At 42.3% G+C, this 19415-nt stretch overlaps 1 protein-coding gene across 1 annotated transcript in view; it reads left to right on the top strand.

The window, feature by feature from the left end:
* Window positions 1-19415, top strand: part of LOC132191769 (insulin-degrading enzyme-like 1, peroxisomal) — a 38061-nt gene that overhangs the window by 6051 nt on the left and 12595 nt on the right. Inside the window, 4 exon segments of the mRNA XM_059606860.1 lie at window positions 12977-13028; window positions 14098-14220; window positions 14317-14429; window positions 14588-14750. Of these exon segments, the coding sequence (XP_059462843.1) occupies window positions 12977-13028; window positions 14098-14220; window positions 14317-14429; window positions 14588-14750 (451 nt within the window).

Genomic DNA, 19415 nt, shown 5'->3' with positions numbered 1-19415 from the left:
AGCAAATCCGAGACCCGATTCGGCATCACCCAAGACAACCCAAATCGACCAAAAAAGGTATACTCCACAAAGCATAAGCTACCTCGCAATGAATGAGAAGATGGTCCACCGTCTCCTCGGTCTTCTTGCACATACAACACCTGTTCGTCACAATCACCCGTCGCTTTTTGAGGTTGTCTAGGGTCAAAATTTTGCCAAAAGCCGCCGACCACACAAAAAAACTTGCCCTTGGAGGAGCTTGGGTCGCCACACACTCTTCCACGGAAATCCTCTCCCAACAGGACTCGCCAAGGAAGTGTAAAGGAGCTTAACCTTGAAACGGCCTCTTTTGGAAGAATTCCACCACAACCTATCTTCACACCCTCGCCTCACTTAAGCAGAATATAACACCTGAAAAAAAGAGGCCAATACATCCATCTCCCAATCATGAGCTTCTCTAGAAAAGCTCACATTCCACTGGTTAGTGCCACCCAACACCTCCAAATGCTCCGCCATTGAAGCGTTCTTAGCGTAGGCAATGCTGAATAAACCTGGAAAAGCATTCTTGAGAGCTGTATCACCACACCACAAATCGTGCTAGAAGCGCACCTTAGACCCCTCCCCTACCTCAAATCGAGTAAACCTTTGGAAAGTGTCCCACCCTTTCCTAATGTTCTTCCATAACCCCACCCCCATAGGACCACCCGGCTCCAAAGAACACTACCCTCCCCAAAGACTTCCAAATTTCACATCCACCACCGCCCTCCACCAAGTATCTTTCTCTATTCCATAGCGCCACAACCACTTCCCTAAAAGGGCACGATTGAAGACCCTAAGGTTCCTGATACCCAATCCTCCTTCCTTAATCAGAGTGCAAACCTTCGACAAACCTTCGACCACTCCGCCAGGTGGTACTTGAACTCATCGCCTAGACCTCCCCATAAAAAATCCCGCTGCAACTTCTCAATCCTCTTGGCAACGCTCCCCGGAATGGGGAAAAGAGACAAATAGTACGTAGGCAAGTTGACGAGAGTACTCTTAATAAGCGTGACTCTCCCCCCCTTCGACAGATAAGATCTTTTTCACCCGGCCAACTGACGTTCTATCTTCTTGATAACTCCATCCCAAATATGTTTAGCCTTGCAAGAGGCCCCCAGCGGCAAAACAAGGTACCTTACAGGCAATGAAGCAACCCCACACCCCAGAATGCCAGCTAACCTGTCCACGTGCACCACATTTCCCATTGGAATTATCTCCGACTTGGCCAAGTTAACTTTCAAACCGAACGCAACTTCAAACAGCAAAAACACACTCCGCAAATACCGAAGCTGGGTGGGCATAGCATTGCAAGAAACCAAAGTATCGTCCGCAAACAAAAGATGGGAGAGAGTAATATTGCCAACCTAGAACCCCGCTTTTTTTTGGATAAGTAATTATGATATAAAAAAGCGCAGAGGAGTGCAACCCACATACACGGGAAGTATAAAAGAGAGTGCCTAAGTGGGAGAAAAATGAAAAAGGAAATCAGAGAAGCTAATCCCTATAGGAGCTAGTCAAGCGGCCATCTAGGAATACAAAGTAAAGAAGAAAAAATGAGTCAATTCCTCTATAGTCCTAGTGGAGTTCTCAAAGCATCTAGCATTCATTTCATTCCAAATACACCACATAAGACACAGAGGGATCATCTTCCACACTACCGCACTTCGAGAACAGCCTCCCGACCACCAGCAATCGAACAAGCCCCTCACCTTGCAAGGCATGACCCAATGCAACCCAAACCGATCAAAAATAGTATGCCAAAAAACACTTGCGATCTCGCAATGGAGAAGAAGATGATCGACTAACTCTCCATTCTTCTTACACATACAACACCATTCCACTACCACTAGGTTCCTCTTCCACAGGGTGTTGTGAGTCAAAATTTTGCCTAAGGCTGCGGTCTACCCGAAAAAAGCCACTCGCAAAGGCACCTTAGTTCGCCAAATGCTCTTCTAAGGAAACACCTCATGGTCAAATTTGGACAAGGCCTTGAAGAGAGACTTAACCTCGAACTTGCTTTTCTTAGACGATGACCATCGAATACGATCCACAGAATCTGTGGATATCTTGCAAGAGTACAACCGATCAAAGAGAGAAGAAATCAAATCCATCTCCCAATCCTGTATGGGCCGCACAAAAATGACATTCCACTCGACAACCCCATTCCTCCAAATAAAGTTATCCTTCACCCATGCTTCTTTATGTCTGGCGATGCTAAACAAGGACGGGAAAGCATGCTTCAAAGAGGAGTCCCCACACCAAATATCATGTCAAAAACGAACTTTTGAACCCACCCCCACCTCAAAACGAATACCTTTGGCAAAAAAATTCCAACCTTGACGAATGTGCTTCTATAAGCCCACACCATGGGGACCCGAAACCTCATTTGTGAACCACCCACCATCTTGGTCTTCATATTTAGCTTTGATAACCTTATACCACAGAGCCTCACTCTCATTCGCATATCTCCAAAGCCATTTACCCAGGAGAGCTTGATTAAACTGATGCAACTTACGAATGCCAAGCCCACCGTACCGAAGGGGACGACATACTTGATTCCAATTTACAAGATGTAGCTTAGGCTCGTCTCCCATCCCTCCCCATAAGAAATCTCTTTGAACTTTCTCAAGTCTTTTAGCTACACTCATAGGAATCGGAAACAGAGACAAAAAGTAAGTCGGAAGATTAGAGAGATACATTCTCTTCCAACCTGCCATCTAATGCTCCTTTTTTCGATCACATCATTCCACATAACCATATCCTTATACGCCGCCCCGAGAGGGAGACCCAAATACTTCATAGGCAAATCGGCAACACTACACCCAAGGATATTAGCTAAAACCCCTATGTTCTCCACCTCACCAATAGCCACAATTTTAGACTTTCCAAGATTCACTCTCAAACCCGAAGCAGCTTCAAAACATAAGAGAATGAGACGCACATACCAGATTTGCTCGATAGAAGGTTCACAAAAAATCAAGGTGTCATCAGCAAACAAAGAGTGAGAGAGCACTAACTCTGATAATACCCTATTTCCCACCGAGAATCTAGTCAAAAAGCCTTGGTCAACCGTCGCATTCACCATCTTACTCAATGCCTCCATAACAAGCACAAAAAGTAACGGAGAAAGAGGGTCCCCTTGCCGAATTTCCCTCGAGCTATTGAAGAAGCCTTCCGGAGAACCATTCACGAGAATGGAAAATCTTACCGACGTAATACACCACTCTATCCACGCCCTCCACCTCTCGCCAAAACCACACCTATGCAGCAAATACAACACAAAGTCCCAATTCACATGGTCGTCGGCCTTTTCCAAGCTAATTTGCAAAGAACACCTGGCACCATAACTTCATGCGACTATCCACACATTCATTTGCAATAAGAATAGAATCTAGGATTTGGCGACCCCCAATAAAAGCATTTTGAGAGTAGGATATGATCTTACCCAACACAGTTCTCACCCTGTTGGGAAGAACCTTAGATACAATTTTGTACACCCCTCCCACCAAGCTAATGGGCCGAAAGTCCTTCATCTCCACCGCATCCGCCTTTTTTGGGATCAAGGAAATAAAAGTTGCATTCAAGCTCTTCACCAACTGTCATCTACGATGGAACTCGGCAAAAACCGCTATAACATCATGTTTAACAACATCCCAACAGGCTTGAAAAAAAGCCATGGGGAAGCCATCCGGACCTAGAGTCTTATCACCATCCATGCCTTTAACTACCTCCCAAACTTCATTTTCCTCAAAATCTCTTTCTAACCACCTATTATCCTCCTCATCAATGGACAAAAAAAGCCGGTTGTCCATTCTAGGCCGCCACGTACTTTGTTCCGAGTATAAGCTTTGATAACACTTCACAATGTGATCTTTTACCTCAGCTGGATCATTGGATAGTACGCCATTAATACGAAGCACTTACACATGATTAAACCTGTGATGAGAGTTAGCCATCTTGTGAAAGAAACTAGTATTGCGGTCCCCCTCCTTGAGCCACAAAGCTCTCGATTTTTGGCGCCAATGAATTTCTTCACACAACAAGGTGTTCTCCAAATCTTTCACCATATCTACCTTTTGAACCTTCTCCTCCTGGGCTAAGCCTCTTACCTCTGCCAACTCATCCAACTCCTGAATACCTCCCAACAACTCCTTTTTCTTCCTCCCAATGTCCTCAAACACCTCCTCATTCCACTTTTTCAAATCCAAGTTGAGAGATTTCAATTTCTTAGCTAGCACAAAACTAGGTAACCCTCAAACGAATAAGACCCCCACCAAGAACTAACCTTGTCAACAAAACCGTCAGCTTTAAGCCACATTTTTTCAAATTTAAAACACTTATTACCTCCGCAAGGAGCCCCACAGTCCAATAATAAAGGGAAGTGATCGGAGATCAAGCGCTGAAGTCTTCTTTGTGACATTGCAAGGTAGTGATTTTCCCAATCCGAGGAAATCAAGAATCGGTCAATTCTAGACCAGCTTTCATTTTCTTAATTATTAGACCACGTAAATTGACCCCCCATCATGGGCATGTCCACTAAGTTGTTCTCTGAGATGAAATCCGAGAAATCCATCATTCCAGTGGAATAGTAAGAAACACTGGAACGCTCATTAGGAAACTGAACGATATTAAAATCCCCTCCAAGACACCAAGGAACCTCTCACACATTCATCAAACCAGCCAGCTCTTCCCAAAGGGCCCTTCTCTCTCCATCCTCATTCAGACCATACACCCCCCCAAAAGCCTACTCCCAGTTGTCCTGCACATTTTGAAAAGAGCATGCCAAGGAGAAATGCCCCACACACTCCTCCTTACACTCCACCACCCTCCTATCCCATATCAATAACACCCCCCCCGACAAACGATTTGACCCTTTAAACTTCCACCCCACATGTTGACCTCCCCAAAGACTATGAAACACCTCTCGGGAAATAATGTCCATCTTTGTCTCAATCAAACACACTATATTTACTTTCCACTCTTTCAATAGACTCCTAATACGTAACCTTTTTTTGAGGGCATTCAACCCTCTCACATTCCATGCTACAATGTTAAGCTTCATGGTCCACCAACGCGCCCCTCTCACAATCCTTGAGCTCCTTAAATCCTGTTGGGGCTGGAACTTAGGCAGAGATGCCTCCCAAATCAGAATCACCTTGCATTCTAGAAGCTTCAATAGAGTTGAACAAAAACTCCAACCCCCCTTTCTTCCTTTCATCAATTATACCAATTTTTGGGCAGAATTTGAGACAATTATTAACTACCCAGCTGGAAGACATCATCCCTGGCCCTAAATCCTCCAACCCAACTGTTTCTAAGATACTTTCCTCTTCCATACCAGAGCCAGGCCCAAAGGGCTCCATTGCCGGCATACACTCCACACCTTTTTTTCCATCAAGAATCTGCGGTCTTGTACTGCTTGCCTCCCCCTGACAAAACTCCTGTAAACAGCCCCCCTGCCATTCCTTCATTCCAACGAGAGGGGATCTCCATCAGAAACTGAACTGTGCCCACGTCCGTACCTGCCCCATCATCGCCGGTCTCCACAGGACAAATTGGCGGGCTCTGGGTATTTTCCGGAGAAAATTGTGTCTCCGGCATCCTCTAGATTGATTCCGGCTTCGACCCCAAATTCCCTTTCCCCTGCCCACAAGCCGCAACTGAGACTTCTATCGAGCCTACCAACGCAGCGTCCCATTTTTGTGGCCCAAACTTCCTCCTCCTATAAGTCAACAAATCCTTTCCCTTGCTGGTAGACTGAGCCTCGATCACCGGAATAGTAGAGACTCTGTTGCTTGGCTTCTCACCAACCATAGGCCCGTCGCCAACCTATGCAGAGGTGTCGAAGAACCTATGCAGAGGTGTCGAAGACCTCTGTGAGTATACCTCCTTCCTCTAATCCAACCCCCCCTCCCACAAGTAGAACCTTCTCGGCCAGCAACGACGAGTTCTCCGACCGTGCCATGTGAGGTCTCAATTCTATCGAATTTTTCTTAGCTTCCTCCCTAAGTGCCACCTCAACTGAGAGGATTATTTCTTTCGGTCCAACTCTCCCTGGGCTACTGAAACAGCCCGCGCTTGAGCCCAGCATTCCTTTGGGCTTAAAAACTACTTTTTTTTTTCACCTTCATCCTACTGTTGGGCTTTGTGCGTTTTCCCCCCAGCCCACACTTTTCCTTCCCTTTCCAAACTAAACTTCGCTGGCCTATATCTTTCTTATCTCCCTGCCCAAGCCCGTTGCCCTCTATCTACTTGAGCACCTTGTCAAGTTTTGTCAGCCCCACGTCACACTCCTGTTTCAGACGTCTCAACGTCTCCCTAACGTTGAGGAGCTCGAGACTTACAACAGAGTAGGTCTGCCCAGTATGGTTCACCTCTCCCTCCCGTCCCTTCAAGTGCACAGAAGCTGATGTCGACGCATTCTGCACTGCCGGCATTGAAGTACGACTCGCCGGAGCTCCTATCGACACCCCCACGCGGCCTCCATTCTTCACGCTTTGCCTTCCATACTCTACCGGACCTGTATTGGACCTCGCTGGCAAGGGCAACTTCGTCAGAACCACCCCAGAAACACCGAGAGCCCTCGCTGAATCATGGTTCTTTGACAAAATCACCGCTTTGCTGCCATATTCTTGAGCTTGCTGTTTCATGTGACCGGAATCATCTTTCGGCCCCCTAGTCACCCTGACATTTGGTTCTTGGAAAGAATTGCAGCATTCCTTGGTTGACTTCGATGACATTCTCAGTGTCTCCGCATAGCTCCTTCTTTCCTTCACCTCCTTATCTCTCTTTTCTTCCCTGAAAACTCGGTGCTCATTGACCACTTGAGACTCACAGAGAGACGAGTTTGCTACTTGCATTTCCTCGACGAAACGATCCCATCCAAACCCACGACGTCCTTCAGGAATGATGATCGAGCCGCACCTCCTTCTTCCATCAAATTCCTCCACCGTCAGAAAACATCCATGCCTATTAGAGCATTTCTGAGCTATTATTTTAGGATACCCAGCTCTAGATTGATTCCAAAAAACTTCTGAATAATCCACTGCCACCAAAGCCTCTCCTATTCGCACCATCCAAACTAGCTCGTCCTTTTTCATGAAGATGGACCTTTTGATTCTATTACTCCTCTAAAAAATCCTTACCCCAGCTGCCCCCACCTTAATCAAAACCTCAAACTGCTTGGACTCCACTGACCACCTTCTCGAACCAGCCATGACACAGCCTAACACTAACACAAAACAGCTCTCACGTGCCCCCCACTCGCCGACACAGGCGAGAGAGAGAAGAGAGAGAAGAGAGCAAAATCACCAACCAAGCCTTGTGTTTTATTGTTTGAGAAATGTTCACTGCCACCGAAATCATCCTGCTTAGAGCTTCCATAACAAAAACGAACAACAGAGGGGACAGACGGTCCCCTTGTCTCACGCCCTTGGAACTGCTAAAGAAGCCATTAGGCGAACCATTGATCAGTATCGAGAACCGCACCGACGAAATGCAATGTTCAATCCAAGAGCACCAAATCCCACAAAAACCACATCTCTTAAGCATGTATAACAAGAAACTCCAATTCACATGGTCATAAGCTTTTTCTAGATCCATTTTGCAAATAACCCCTGGCTCTCTAGATCGTAACCGACTGTCTAGGCATTCATTAGAAATCAAGATAGGATCAAGAATCTGCCTACCTTTAATAAAGGCACTTTAGGATTGAGAAATAGTCTTATCCAGAACTGCCTTCAATCTATTTGCTAACACCTTTGCTATAATTTTGTAGATTCCTCCCACAAGGCTAATAGGCCGAAAATCTTTGAGATTGGTAGCGCCGGGAACCTTCGGAATTAGCGAAATGAAAGAGGCATTGAGGCTCTTCTCAAACTTCCCCCCAGCATGAAAGGCACTGAACACCTTCATGACATCCTCCCTCACCACCTCCCAACAAACTTGGAAGATGCCATAGAAAACGCATCAGGACCCGACGCCTTATTGCCATTCATTTTAAACACTACCTTTCTAACCTTTTCTTCTTCGAAGTCTCTCTCTAACCAACTAGCCTCCACCTCCGAAATGGAATCAAAGGAAATATCATCTACCATAGGCCTACAGGGACATTGCTCCCAGAAAAGTTTTGATAAAACTCAACCACATACTCACTAATCTCGGTTGGATTTGAAGAGATGCTATCCCCAATCATGAGAGAATCCATAGAATTGTGTCTTCTATTTCTCCGGTAGTACTTAACACGACCTCCCTGTCAGAATGGTCTCTGGGAAGCTCCACCCAGTTAACAGAGGCGTTGAACAGACTAATCACGGCTACCGGCAACCTCGCCACCAAGGATGTACCTCCTACTGATGACGACGCCCTGGATCTCTGGTACGACCCCCCTTCTGGACCATCAACGACCCGCTCGTGGACACCGTGTGGACAACAAGCTTCTTTTTCCCCTTTGAACCCGCCTCCCCTCGGCCATTCTGACTCGCGCCCGAATCCACACACTGTTTAGACTTAATCACCGGGACCTTTTTTTTTGACTCGAAGAGTCTCATGGGCCGTGAGCCTACTTTAATGGCCCACCCCTTCCCCATTCCTAAACTACCCGATGGAACCAAAAGAGGGCCACTCTCGGGCCTTGGGCCATTCCCCACCAACTTCTCCCTAAGCTTGACCGAAAGGATCAGGTCTCCACTTTCCTCTGTCATCTGCCTTAGCCCACTTTCCTCTGCCCTTAAAAGAGCCATCTCCAGACGATGCAATCCCACGTCAACTTCCTTTTTCAGCCATTCCAACGTCTCCCTGCAGTTACGGAGCTCCAGGCTTACACCGGTATGGGACTGATTCTGACACTTAACCACACCCCATCCCATCAGCGCTTGCACAGTACCTTTCTTCGTCACAGGCGACCTCTCCCGCGCTTGAATACCACTCGCCGGTGCCTTGACTGCTTGCTCTACTTTCTCCTTACTGTTCTTCCCCTCCAGCTGTCTTCTATCTTCGCTTGGGTACCTTGCCGGCTTCTGAGACCTCGCCGGAATCTGGGTTCTCTTCGTCACAGGCAACCTCTGTAGCATACCTGATTTCTTTGAGCCTAAAACAAGCTTATCCTTTGCTAATGAGGAGTCCTTCAACCAACTGGGCACTCTCGCCACCGGCTCTGGATAAGAACCAAAGCACTCCTCCGCCATGTTTCCTGACAGACCTAGGACCTCTGCATAACTCCTCCTTTCCTTCCCCTCATAATCCTTCTTTTCTTCCTTGGTACCTCGAAGGGACGATCTTGCTATATGTAGCTCCGAAATAAAACGTTTCCAACCTTGCCCGTAATGCCCTTTTGGAATGAGGACCGAACCACTTCTTCGCCTCCCTTCAAATTCTTCCAACGTCAGAAAGTCCCCATGCCTGTTTGATCATCGTTGTGCAATAAACCGTGGATAACCTGCTCTGGACTGATCCCAGAATACCTCTGAGGTTTCCACTGCCACCAGAACCTCCACGTTTCAAACCAACTACTCTAACTCGTCCTTCTTGATGAAGATGGACCTTTGTTTCCCTTTGCTCCTCTCGAAAATCCTAACCCCTGAAACCCCTGTCTTCACCACCAGTTCAAACTCCTTCGCCTCTATTGACCAAGTTCTCCCTCCTGCCATAATACCACCCCCTGCCTACAAAGCCACCACACGCGCCTTCCCACACCTTTTCATAGGAATATTTTGAGAAACATATGCTTATCTCTAAACTACAACTCAGTGCAACTTGGATGTATAAACTGTCTATGATCTAGTTAACTGGGAGTTTCTTTTTTACTTGTTGAGGAGGTGTGGTTTTGGAGAGAAATGGTGTAATTGGATAGCATTGTATTTCTGTTGTGTGCTTTCTGTCTGGGTGAATATGGCAGCAAATTAGAACTGCAGAAAGTTCTGAAACACTTTTTGAAAGTAGCTCATGCTGCCTAGGTGTCGGTAATGTGTCCTATGCTTCTTGCATATTAACCCTTAGGGATAAAAACTTCTGTAGTATGTCAAGTTTTTCAGGGGATTCATGTGTTAAGAGGTATCAAGATGCATGTGTTTGTGAGCTCATTATTTTTGGTAATTAGACAAAACATAGTCAAAGGCATTGGGTGACATCTAATCAAAGGATGTCCTAACTACCTTGATGCCTTAGGTGGATATGCATTCTTACTCATTATAAAGAGGCAAAAATAATTTCAGTATGAAAAAGCAAAGAATGTTTAGAGATAGAATTTTGCTTATGCACTTAACCACTTGTTTACTTCGTCCTATTTCTCCAGAAAGCTATATTCTCAAGAGAGAAGTTTGATTGCTATTTTGTTTTGCTGCAAAAGCTGTTCAAAACCTTTGTGTGTATATCTAATATTAGAGTGGAGAAAGTTGGAACTCTATTCTGCTTCGCATTGTTTTGATTCTTTGGAGAGAACAAAACTGCCAGACTTTTAGTGGAGTGGACCTTTCTTTAAGCATGCTGAAGTCAAAAGATTTATTCTTAAGAGTATCATATTAGTGGATGACTGTCTTGGGCAGCACTCAATATCCTTCTCTTTTGGAACTTTTTTTTTATTGTTACTTTTTAAGAATGCAATATTTTGGAGGTCCTTTGGTGCTCTTGTTGTAAACTTGAGGCTGATCCTTTTATCAAAGAATTATTTATTACTTACTGAAAAAGTCATGTTTGTTCTTTTAATTTTTTGGCTATATGTAGTTCTGTACCCATCGAGTTCTCTTTTTTTTTTTTTTCTTTTTTTTGGGGGGAAAACTTCACTAAGCCCCCTTAAACTTCTGGCCGATTTTGCAGACCCCCCCCTAAACTTCCAAATCTCTCGTTTTGGACAGCTGAACTTCCATTCTCACTTTGGACCCCTCTGTTAATTTTCAACATTAAAGTCAAACAATTTGACTTTTTATGCCCATTATACCCCTACCCAGCCCACTTGAAATTCCGAAAATGCCCAAACTACACCACCCACCCTAGCCCAAAACGACACTGTTTTGGGCATTAAAATTATATATATATTTTTCCTAAAAAAAAAAAAAGAAAAAAGAAAATGAAAAATATTTAAAAACTTAAAAAAAAAAACACCCCAGCCCAAAACGGTGTTGTTTTGGGCATTAAAATTGTTTAAAAAAAAAAAAAAAAAAACTAGAGAAAGAGATCGGGAGCCACCCCTTGGCCAAAATGGGGTGGCCGAACCACCCCATTTTTGGGCAAGGGGGTGGCTGGAGCCACCCCCATGGCCGGTATAGGGGTGGTTAGACCACCCCCTTGGCCAAAAAAAAAAAAAAAGGGTTTGGGACGGGTTTAGGCTTTTGGGGGTGGTTTCGACCACACCGTACGGCCGGTATTGGGGTGGTCCGACCACCCCCAAAAGCCTCAAAGCCATTTTGTTGTTGTTTTTTTTTTTTTCTTGGGCCTTTGGGGGGTGGCCGGACCACCCCCAGACTGGCCATGGGGGTGGCTAAACCCGATATTTCTCCCTTATTTTATTTTATTTTATTTATTTATTTTTTTAAAAAATTAATGCCCAAAACGACGTCGTTTTGGGCATGGGTGAGTGTTGCAGTTTTGAAGTCCAAAACGGTGTAGTTTTAACGTGGGGGTATAATGGGTATAAAAAAGTCAAACCGTTTAATCTAACGTTGAAAACTGACAGAGGGGTCCAAAGTGAGAGATTTGGAAGTTCAGGGAAGATTTGCAAAATCGGGCGGAAGTTCAGAGGGGCTTAATGAAGTTTCCCTTTTTCTTTTTTTTTAGAGTAAAAAGAAAATTGGTCTTTCAGGTGAGAGTTGAGTACCCTAACCTTCTAGACCAAAACGTAGTTTAGTAGACTTTAAAATATTTTGATAACAAAATTTGATTCATGTGTGTGATACAAGGAGTTATACGTGGACTTTAAAATGTTTTGATAATTTGTTTCCAATGTATTATTGGTTTCTATTTTGACTATGGTCACGGGCAACTTTGAGATGGAGTAAGGGCTTGACTTTAGGCTTAAGTGGCACTGGAGCTTGTTGCTTAATGTGCCTTAGAGTTTTTAGCACATTTTAATGGCATGGAGGTGTCTGGATATTAGTTTTGTTCTTACTGTGAGTGGCCTCCTAATGCTGAGCTCTGGTGGAGAATTTGCATTTTGTTGGTGGAGTAATGTGCCCGAGATCGGAGACCTAGACTTTGAGTTGGCTATGGTGACTTTAGCATTGGTGGTGATATTTTTCTTGCAGTCCATGGCACAGTCATTTGTCATGTAGGTGAACTACGATGCTAACATACCTTGAATTGGACCTCCTGAAAACCCCCCTGGTGATTGGCATGGCATGCCTTCATGGTTTCTGGTATTTGGCAATAGTGGGATGTCAAAATAAGCATTTCTGACCAATTGCGTTTAGTGTGGCAACCATAAGTGGAAAGAATCATGAGGGGTTGAGGAGCCTCAAAATTCAAAGAATTTTCTGACTTCTGCGGTAAGACCTGTAGTCCCAATTGGATATGATTTTCACTCTGATGACACTAGGCTGCATTTAGAATCTCCCTTGGCAGGGAAGCCTCTAATTCCCTGACTTAATAAATGTCTTACTGAAACATTGACACTTTACTGTATGAGGAGGTATTCTAATTATTGGCCTTATGTAATCAGTCTTCTGGGTTCTCTTAAAGAATTGGTGTTTCTTTGCTTATCAGATTTACCTAGGAAATAGTAGTAAATTCTAGCTTAAGTGGAGCGTTTTATTTCACCTGCTCAGCAAGATAAACTAGTGCTAAGTTGCACACAATTAGGGGGGAAAAAGTTAATGGCTGTATCCTTACAGATTATGTATTTTGGATCTTTCTATTATTGCATTTCCATGTGAATTCAATCATGTTGATTGGTTTTTATAGTAGTAATGTTTGTGCGAGTATTATACTTCTAATCACATTCTTCGCCTGAATTTGTTACTTTTTTCAGCTTCAGAAACATTTAAGTATGGAGGGTCATCCATATCATAAATTCGGCACAGGTCTGGACTTTATCTTTTTCCTTGAACATTTGTGCATTCATAGTTTACACCATCATCTGGATTGTTTACATGCATTATTTTTGGGTGGTTGGGTTTTTCCTAGTGTTAGGCTACGATATTCCATTTGTGAGACATACTAAGTTGTTCATTCTTCTTTACATACTAAGTTGTTCATTCTTCTTTGATGTTCTTTTTCTTTTTTCCTTATTTCGTTTGGAATGAGGTTTTGGGAAAAATCCACACTCCTCTCCCTCTAGTCAAAATCTTCAATGTACAGACCTCAATCATGTGGAAATAGGCTAAGCTTTTGACTATGGCATTTTCCCTCATCTTTAACATTATACTCATACTCGTACTGTTTCAATGTGTTTGTTGTAAGTCAATGAATGTGTCTATATATTCTTGCTATGCTTTCAGCCTGTCAGAGTTATGTATTTTCCCTCCTCTTATTTGACTTTAGCCACAAAATTTCTATCGAATTGTTCATGCCACCTAGTCTAGTGATTATAGAGAGGAAAAAAACTAGTGATAAGTGACAACCATTATGGAGTGGATACCAAGGGTTCAAATCCTATCATTTGATGGAGAAAAAGAAAGTGCCTTCTTTTATATATCAAATAGTAATATTTGCTATAAAAAAAAAAAAAAACACTGTAGCTTTTAACTTTGACCTATTCTGAAGGTTAATAATTAACTTTGTGTTGGCAAGGTTGAATTTACACTCACAAGACTAGACATATCTGCCAAGTAACAAGTCTTTTTTAGAATTCAAGTACCCAAAGTGTCTGTTAATGGAAAATTGCACCTAATATCCCAGAGTTGGATCAATTTTTAGTTATTAAGACACCTGGAGAGCTACCTGTGCTTGCATATGCTTTCTATAAGGAGAAATTGATCTGTAAGAATGAAGTAGAGGGTGAGGTCCTGGGTTCAAGACCAACCAAGTGTATGTGTAACTTACCAGAAAAAAAGAGTACAGACTACTCTGTAACATGATGTCTATAGTTTTTCAGTAGTTCACTATATCTACCATTTCTTACAATCTGCTAAATACTTTTCTTATGTGTAGGGAATTGGGATACCTTGGAGGTTAGACCAAAAGCACGAGGAGTTGATACAAGACATGAGCTTATCAAATTCTACGATGAAAATTATTCTGCCAACCTTATGCATCTGGTTGTATATGCTAAAGGTTAGTATATTTTGCCTGTAATAGTTCGGGATCAAGGATGCTATAGTTGCATCAAATTATCAACAATTGTAATTCCTTTATCATGGTTATTTCCAGAAAATCTTGATAAAATACAAAACCTGGTGGAGGACAAGTTCCAGGACATTCGAAATACTGATCGAAGTTCTTTACATTGTCCTGGTCAGCCTTGTGCATTGGAACATTTACAGGTATGCTTACTAGTTGTGAACATTTTACAAGCTGAGATAAAGGGTTGTATGTGTCAACTTCTATAAAAAAAAATTTCAGCAAAATAAAAAAAAATGCAGTAAAGGATTTTAGATTTTGAAGGGATTATTTTTAGTTGCCATTTGTGTTTTTGTTTCAGATTCTTGTCAGAACTGTCCCAATAAAAGAAGGTCATAAATTGAGAATTATATGGCCAATAACTCCGGAGATTCACCATTACAAGGAAGGGCCATGCAGGTACCTTGGTCATCTTATTGGCCATGAAGGAGAAGGATCTTTGTTTTACATCTTGAAAGCATTGGGTGGGTTTTGCTCATCCATTTTTCAGACCTTCAATTTTCCAAGAGATTTCTTCATTTCTACATGCTCATAAGTTTATATTTTTCTGTAGCTAGAACTTATTTAGAATTTAGAAGGTTTGTCTACATGCCCACCCCCTTCTCTCTCTCTCTCTCTCAAGTATTCTTTAGTGGGAAACAATCTACATTGTCAATAGTTAATATATGCCCATGAAGGACCGATTCTCCTCTGCTTATGATGCAAGGGGCTTACCAGCGTGTTGTCGGATATGGATCTAAAGCATACCGAGATCCAGCGCTGTTGAATGGTCTTTTTATGACTTGACTGGTGAAGATTAGGTTCCTTTCACAATAAAAACTGCTTTAGAGTTTCTGAATCTTTCTATTTGTGGCTATCTTGTTATGTCGTGGTATGTGGTGAGATAATATTGTGAAGTTAAAGATGAATGTTTAATGACTGCGGTAATAATGAGAGATGAGAACATACCAGTAAGCTTGTAGAGCCTAAAGGCATCATACCAGAGACCTTAGTGTAGATCCCACCTTCACTAAAGATTGGGGCTTGATCGACGGGAGGGGGCTACTTATCATTTGTTTCCATAGGCCTAAGTGACCTCCAATGAACCAAAAAAGTTGAGTTAAATGATGAGAAACTAAGAAAAGATTTATCACAGAATTATTATAGCTTGGATTTTTTATGTCCTAAGTTAGGAGGAATTAGTAAAAGTAAGATTATGTATGATCAATATAATTACAGCCTAAAGAGTAGTCCCTGCTTGCTGTAAAAGTGAAATATGTCACTTAAAATGCTGCAAACATGTTCAGAGTGGACAAGGGACATCCCTGATTGAGAAGAGGATAATTTATGCAAGTTAAGGCACTAATTTGGTCCTCACCATGGAGAACTTAAGGAAATGGTGTGTTATTGTGGTTGACTAGTGTTGTATATGTAAGAGGAGTGAAGAGGCTGTGGATCATCTTCTTCTCTATTGTGAGATTGTCAAGACTTTGTGGAGTGCCATCTTCAGTTGTCTTGGGTTAGCTTAGGTAATGCTTAGAAGAGTAGCAGACCTTTTCGTTTGTTGGAGAGGGTTGGGACATAGTCCTTAGTGTGCAACTGTATGGAAGATGGTTTCATCCTACCTTTTATGGTGTTTTGGGGGGAAAATAAATGATAGAAGTTTTAAAGACCATGAGAGAATGGTGGTGGAACTAGATTCTATCTTTTTCAAAACTCTTTACTGCTGGACCGCTACCTTAGACCTTAATTTGCTAAGTTTTCATGATTTCTTGACTTGTTTTCTATTTTTAGCTAGGAGTTTCTCTTGTATGCTTTATGTGCACTTTGGTTGCGCAAAAAGCACTTTTCAATGATATTTCGATTACTAATAAAAAAAGATTAATAAAATTTGTAAGTACATATTCAAAATCTAAGATTCAAAGTCTAGCACGTAAAGAATGAAAAGTTTTTTGACATTGGAATGATAAATGGGCAATATTTGGAGTCTTTTGCTGACCTTCATGTAAGGGATGGGGTACATTTAACATACCTGATTTGGAGGATATTCTTCTTGTTATCCATGTTGAAAGATAGAATTTATAGGAGTACGTATATGATTGTTTATCATTGTATGGCTTATTTGAAAAGCCCATCTGATTCAATTGCTTCCCCCAACCCCCCAAAAAAAATTGCAGGGTGGGCCACAGGATTATCTGCAGGTGAAACAGATTGTACTTTGGAGTTTTCATTTTTCAAAGTAGTAATTGATCTTACTGATGCTGGTCATGGTTGGTCCCCCCTCTTAACACCTTCCCTCACTATATATTTGGTAATAGGCATTTGACTTATTTTATACTGCCAGTGGTTACGTTATTTTTCTTACATATTACTTCTTATACAGTGTGCCTGGTGTCTAATAACCTGGATCATTTATTTTATTGACTAATATTGATCGAATTGCAGAGTACATGCAAGATATTATTGGATTGCTATTCAAATATATTCACCTTCTACAGCAGTCCGGCATTTGCAAATGGATATTTGATGAGGTATATAGGCGCACACTCGCACACAAGATTTTTGTTGCCTAGTGTCTATAGGGCATGTTTGGTAACATTTTTTTTTTTTTTTTCTCTTTTCTCTTAAAAAAAGTGAACCTCATTTATTCACATTAACAAACAACTTTCTTCACTTTTCTTTTACAAAAAATTCAAAACTCATTTCTACATTATAGCACATCAATCAATTCCTTTCTCATTTCTCCTCCCAAAACTCTTTGCCAAACACTGATTTTTTTCATAGGACTGAGTCTACTTAATATGTTAATGAAGCTTTCAGCTGTTTGTGAGACAAAGTTTCATTATCAAGACAAAATTCCTCCTGTAGATTATGCGGTCAATGTTGCATCAAATATGCAGGTAATTTAGGCAGCTTTTATTTATTTATATACATTTTTTTTTCTTTTTCCTTCATATATATAGTTATCTTTTACAGTTTAATCATAGCTTAGTCAATGTTCATGTAATTGGGCGAATATTAATTCAGGAGGATTGTAGGGAAAAGAGAACAATTGTAATCTCCCAAACATCTGTTTCTTGGTCAGAAATAACAAGAAAATCAGGGGTTAGTGAATTACTTTTTATCATATGCTTGATGACATGAGAAGTGGGGTGCAGACAAGTCATGTTTTCATCGGGTTACAAGGAAATACTCAACTGACCCCCAATCATGTTGGGTTGAGAAAAGCTGAAATTGATGTGAAACGAGAGCCTGTTAAAGCCTGCCCATTGAGCTCTTTTGGGTGGTCGGATTGGGTCGGTTAGATTGGATGGATTGAAAAGGCAGCAGGGGTATATCAATGGGAGTTGAGGGAGCATGAGGTTGAGTGAGAACAACAGAGCGGTGGAGAAGGCAAAGGAGAAGAGGAAGTTGAGGAACGAGGGGTGGCTGGGGTGGGAGACTAAGAAGTAGAGTAAAGGGAGAGAGAGCAACAGAATCAGGTGTGGATGTATCCTGGTTCTTGTGAAGTTTCCATAAATGTTACCAGCAGCACTACCTATCCATATTGGCCCGATGACTCTCTTTAGCCCCATGTAATTTGATTATAAAACGTTTTCTAGATATCTCCCCACTTCCCTGCTGAAACCTTAAATTTCATACAATCAAATTCCCCAAATCCTGCTCCAAAATTTGCACAAATTTAGGTTCACACCTAAACCTAAAACCTAACTTCCAACAAACAACAAAATCCATCTATAGTTTAGCTTCTACACTATGAAAATCAACTACCCATAACATCAAAAGCAAAAATAAAGATTTCAAATTTGACAAATATACACACAAATTCCCGATTAGAGAAAACAATCATTCCTCCATTTTCAGCCGTATTTACTTTTTCTAAGCTGAAATCCATTGCAAATTTTTGTCCTTTGATTACATCATATCTACCGTGGATTTCTCAAAGCCACAAGTAGTGCTGCTATCTAGCCCCAGGATGGGCCACTTCATCCCCGACATGGAGCTCAGCAAACACCTTGTGACCCAGCAAAACTTCATCGTCACAATCTTCGCCATGACTTCTCCCATGTCGCGGGTAGAGTCTATGTTATCCAGTCCTGCATGAGCCAGAAACTCTTTGACATCGTGCAACTCCCACCAGTTGACATCTCCGGCCTAGTTGATGCAACTCTTTGATTGTTACACGACTCTTGACAATGATGTGTGAAGCCTGGCCAGCCATCTGTTCCGCAATGTCTGCCCGGAATCCCCAGCCAACCGTGCTTATCGTCGACCTATTTGGAACCAAATCTTTTCCCATAGCTGACAAACTTGATATGCTCAAGTATGGTTACTTCCCTACGAATGCATGGTTCCTTGCTTTGACCATGCATTTGCCGTTACTAGACAAAGAGGTGGAAGGAGAGTATGTTGACTGAATAGAGTTGCTGAGACTCCCCGGTTGCAAATCGGTATGGCCTGAGGACATGGTTGACCCTGATGCTGGACCGAACTAACTAGCAGTATTTCGAGTATGTAAGAATAGGGTCCTGGATCCCAATGATCTGCAGCCTGCACCACTTGCTGCGCTGAGAGATGAGGGTCTCTTGGGGTTGGGTCATTAAGAGCCCGGTTTATCCAAGAAACGCCTTTTTGATGCGAAAAGGATTCTTCAATAAGCTCCCAAATCTTTTTAGATGAATCACAAAATTCAAAAGTGGTAGCAATATGGGGTTCCATTTTATGCCACAGCCATCCCATAACAACAGAATCCTCATAAATTGGATCTCCCTTATCAGATGGATGATCTGTTAAATATTACTGTTTTTGTTTCCCACGAAAGAAGATTTGCACAGTATGTGCCCATGCTAGATAATTTGGACTGTTCAATTTTTTTCAAGGTAATTGATTCAGGCATATCATCATCATCAAGTAGTGGTGGTTTTCCCTCAGCAGTAACTACATTTTTTCCAGCCATAACAAAGACAACTAAGCTAAACTTGCCGACATCAGTTATGACATCAACACTGATGTCAGCGTATAGAGTTGATGTTAGTACGCATCTATTAGGCATGATGACCTTCAGATTGTGACACCTTTTATGATTGGATCGGATGCTTTGATACCAAGTGGGATTGTAAAGTGGGAAAAGAAATTAGGGTTAGGAAAGA

This window comes from Corylus avellana, chromosome ca9 (assembly GCF_901000735.1).
Source record: "Corylus avellana chromosome ca9, CavTom2PMs-1.0".
Classification (NCBI taxonomy): domain Eukaryota; kingdom Viridiplantae; phylum Streptophyta; class Magnoliopsida; order Fagales; family Betulaceae; genus Corylus; species Corylus avellana.
Note: the sequence above shows the minus strand (reverse complement) of the source record. Positions and strands in the feature narration are given on the sequence as shown.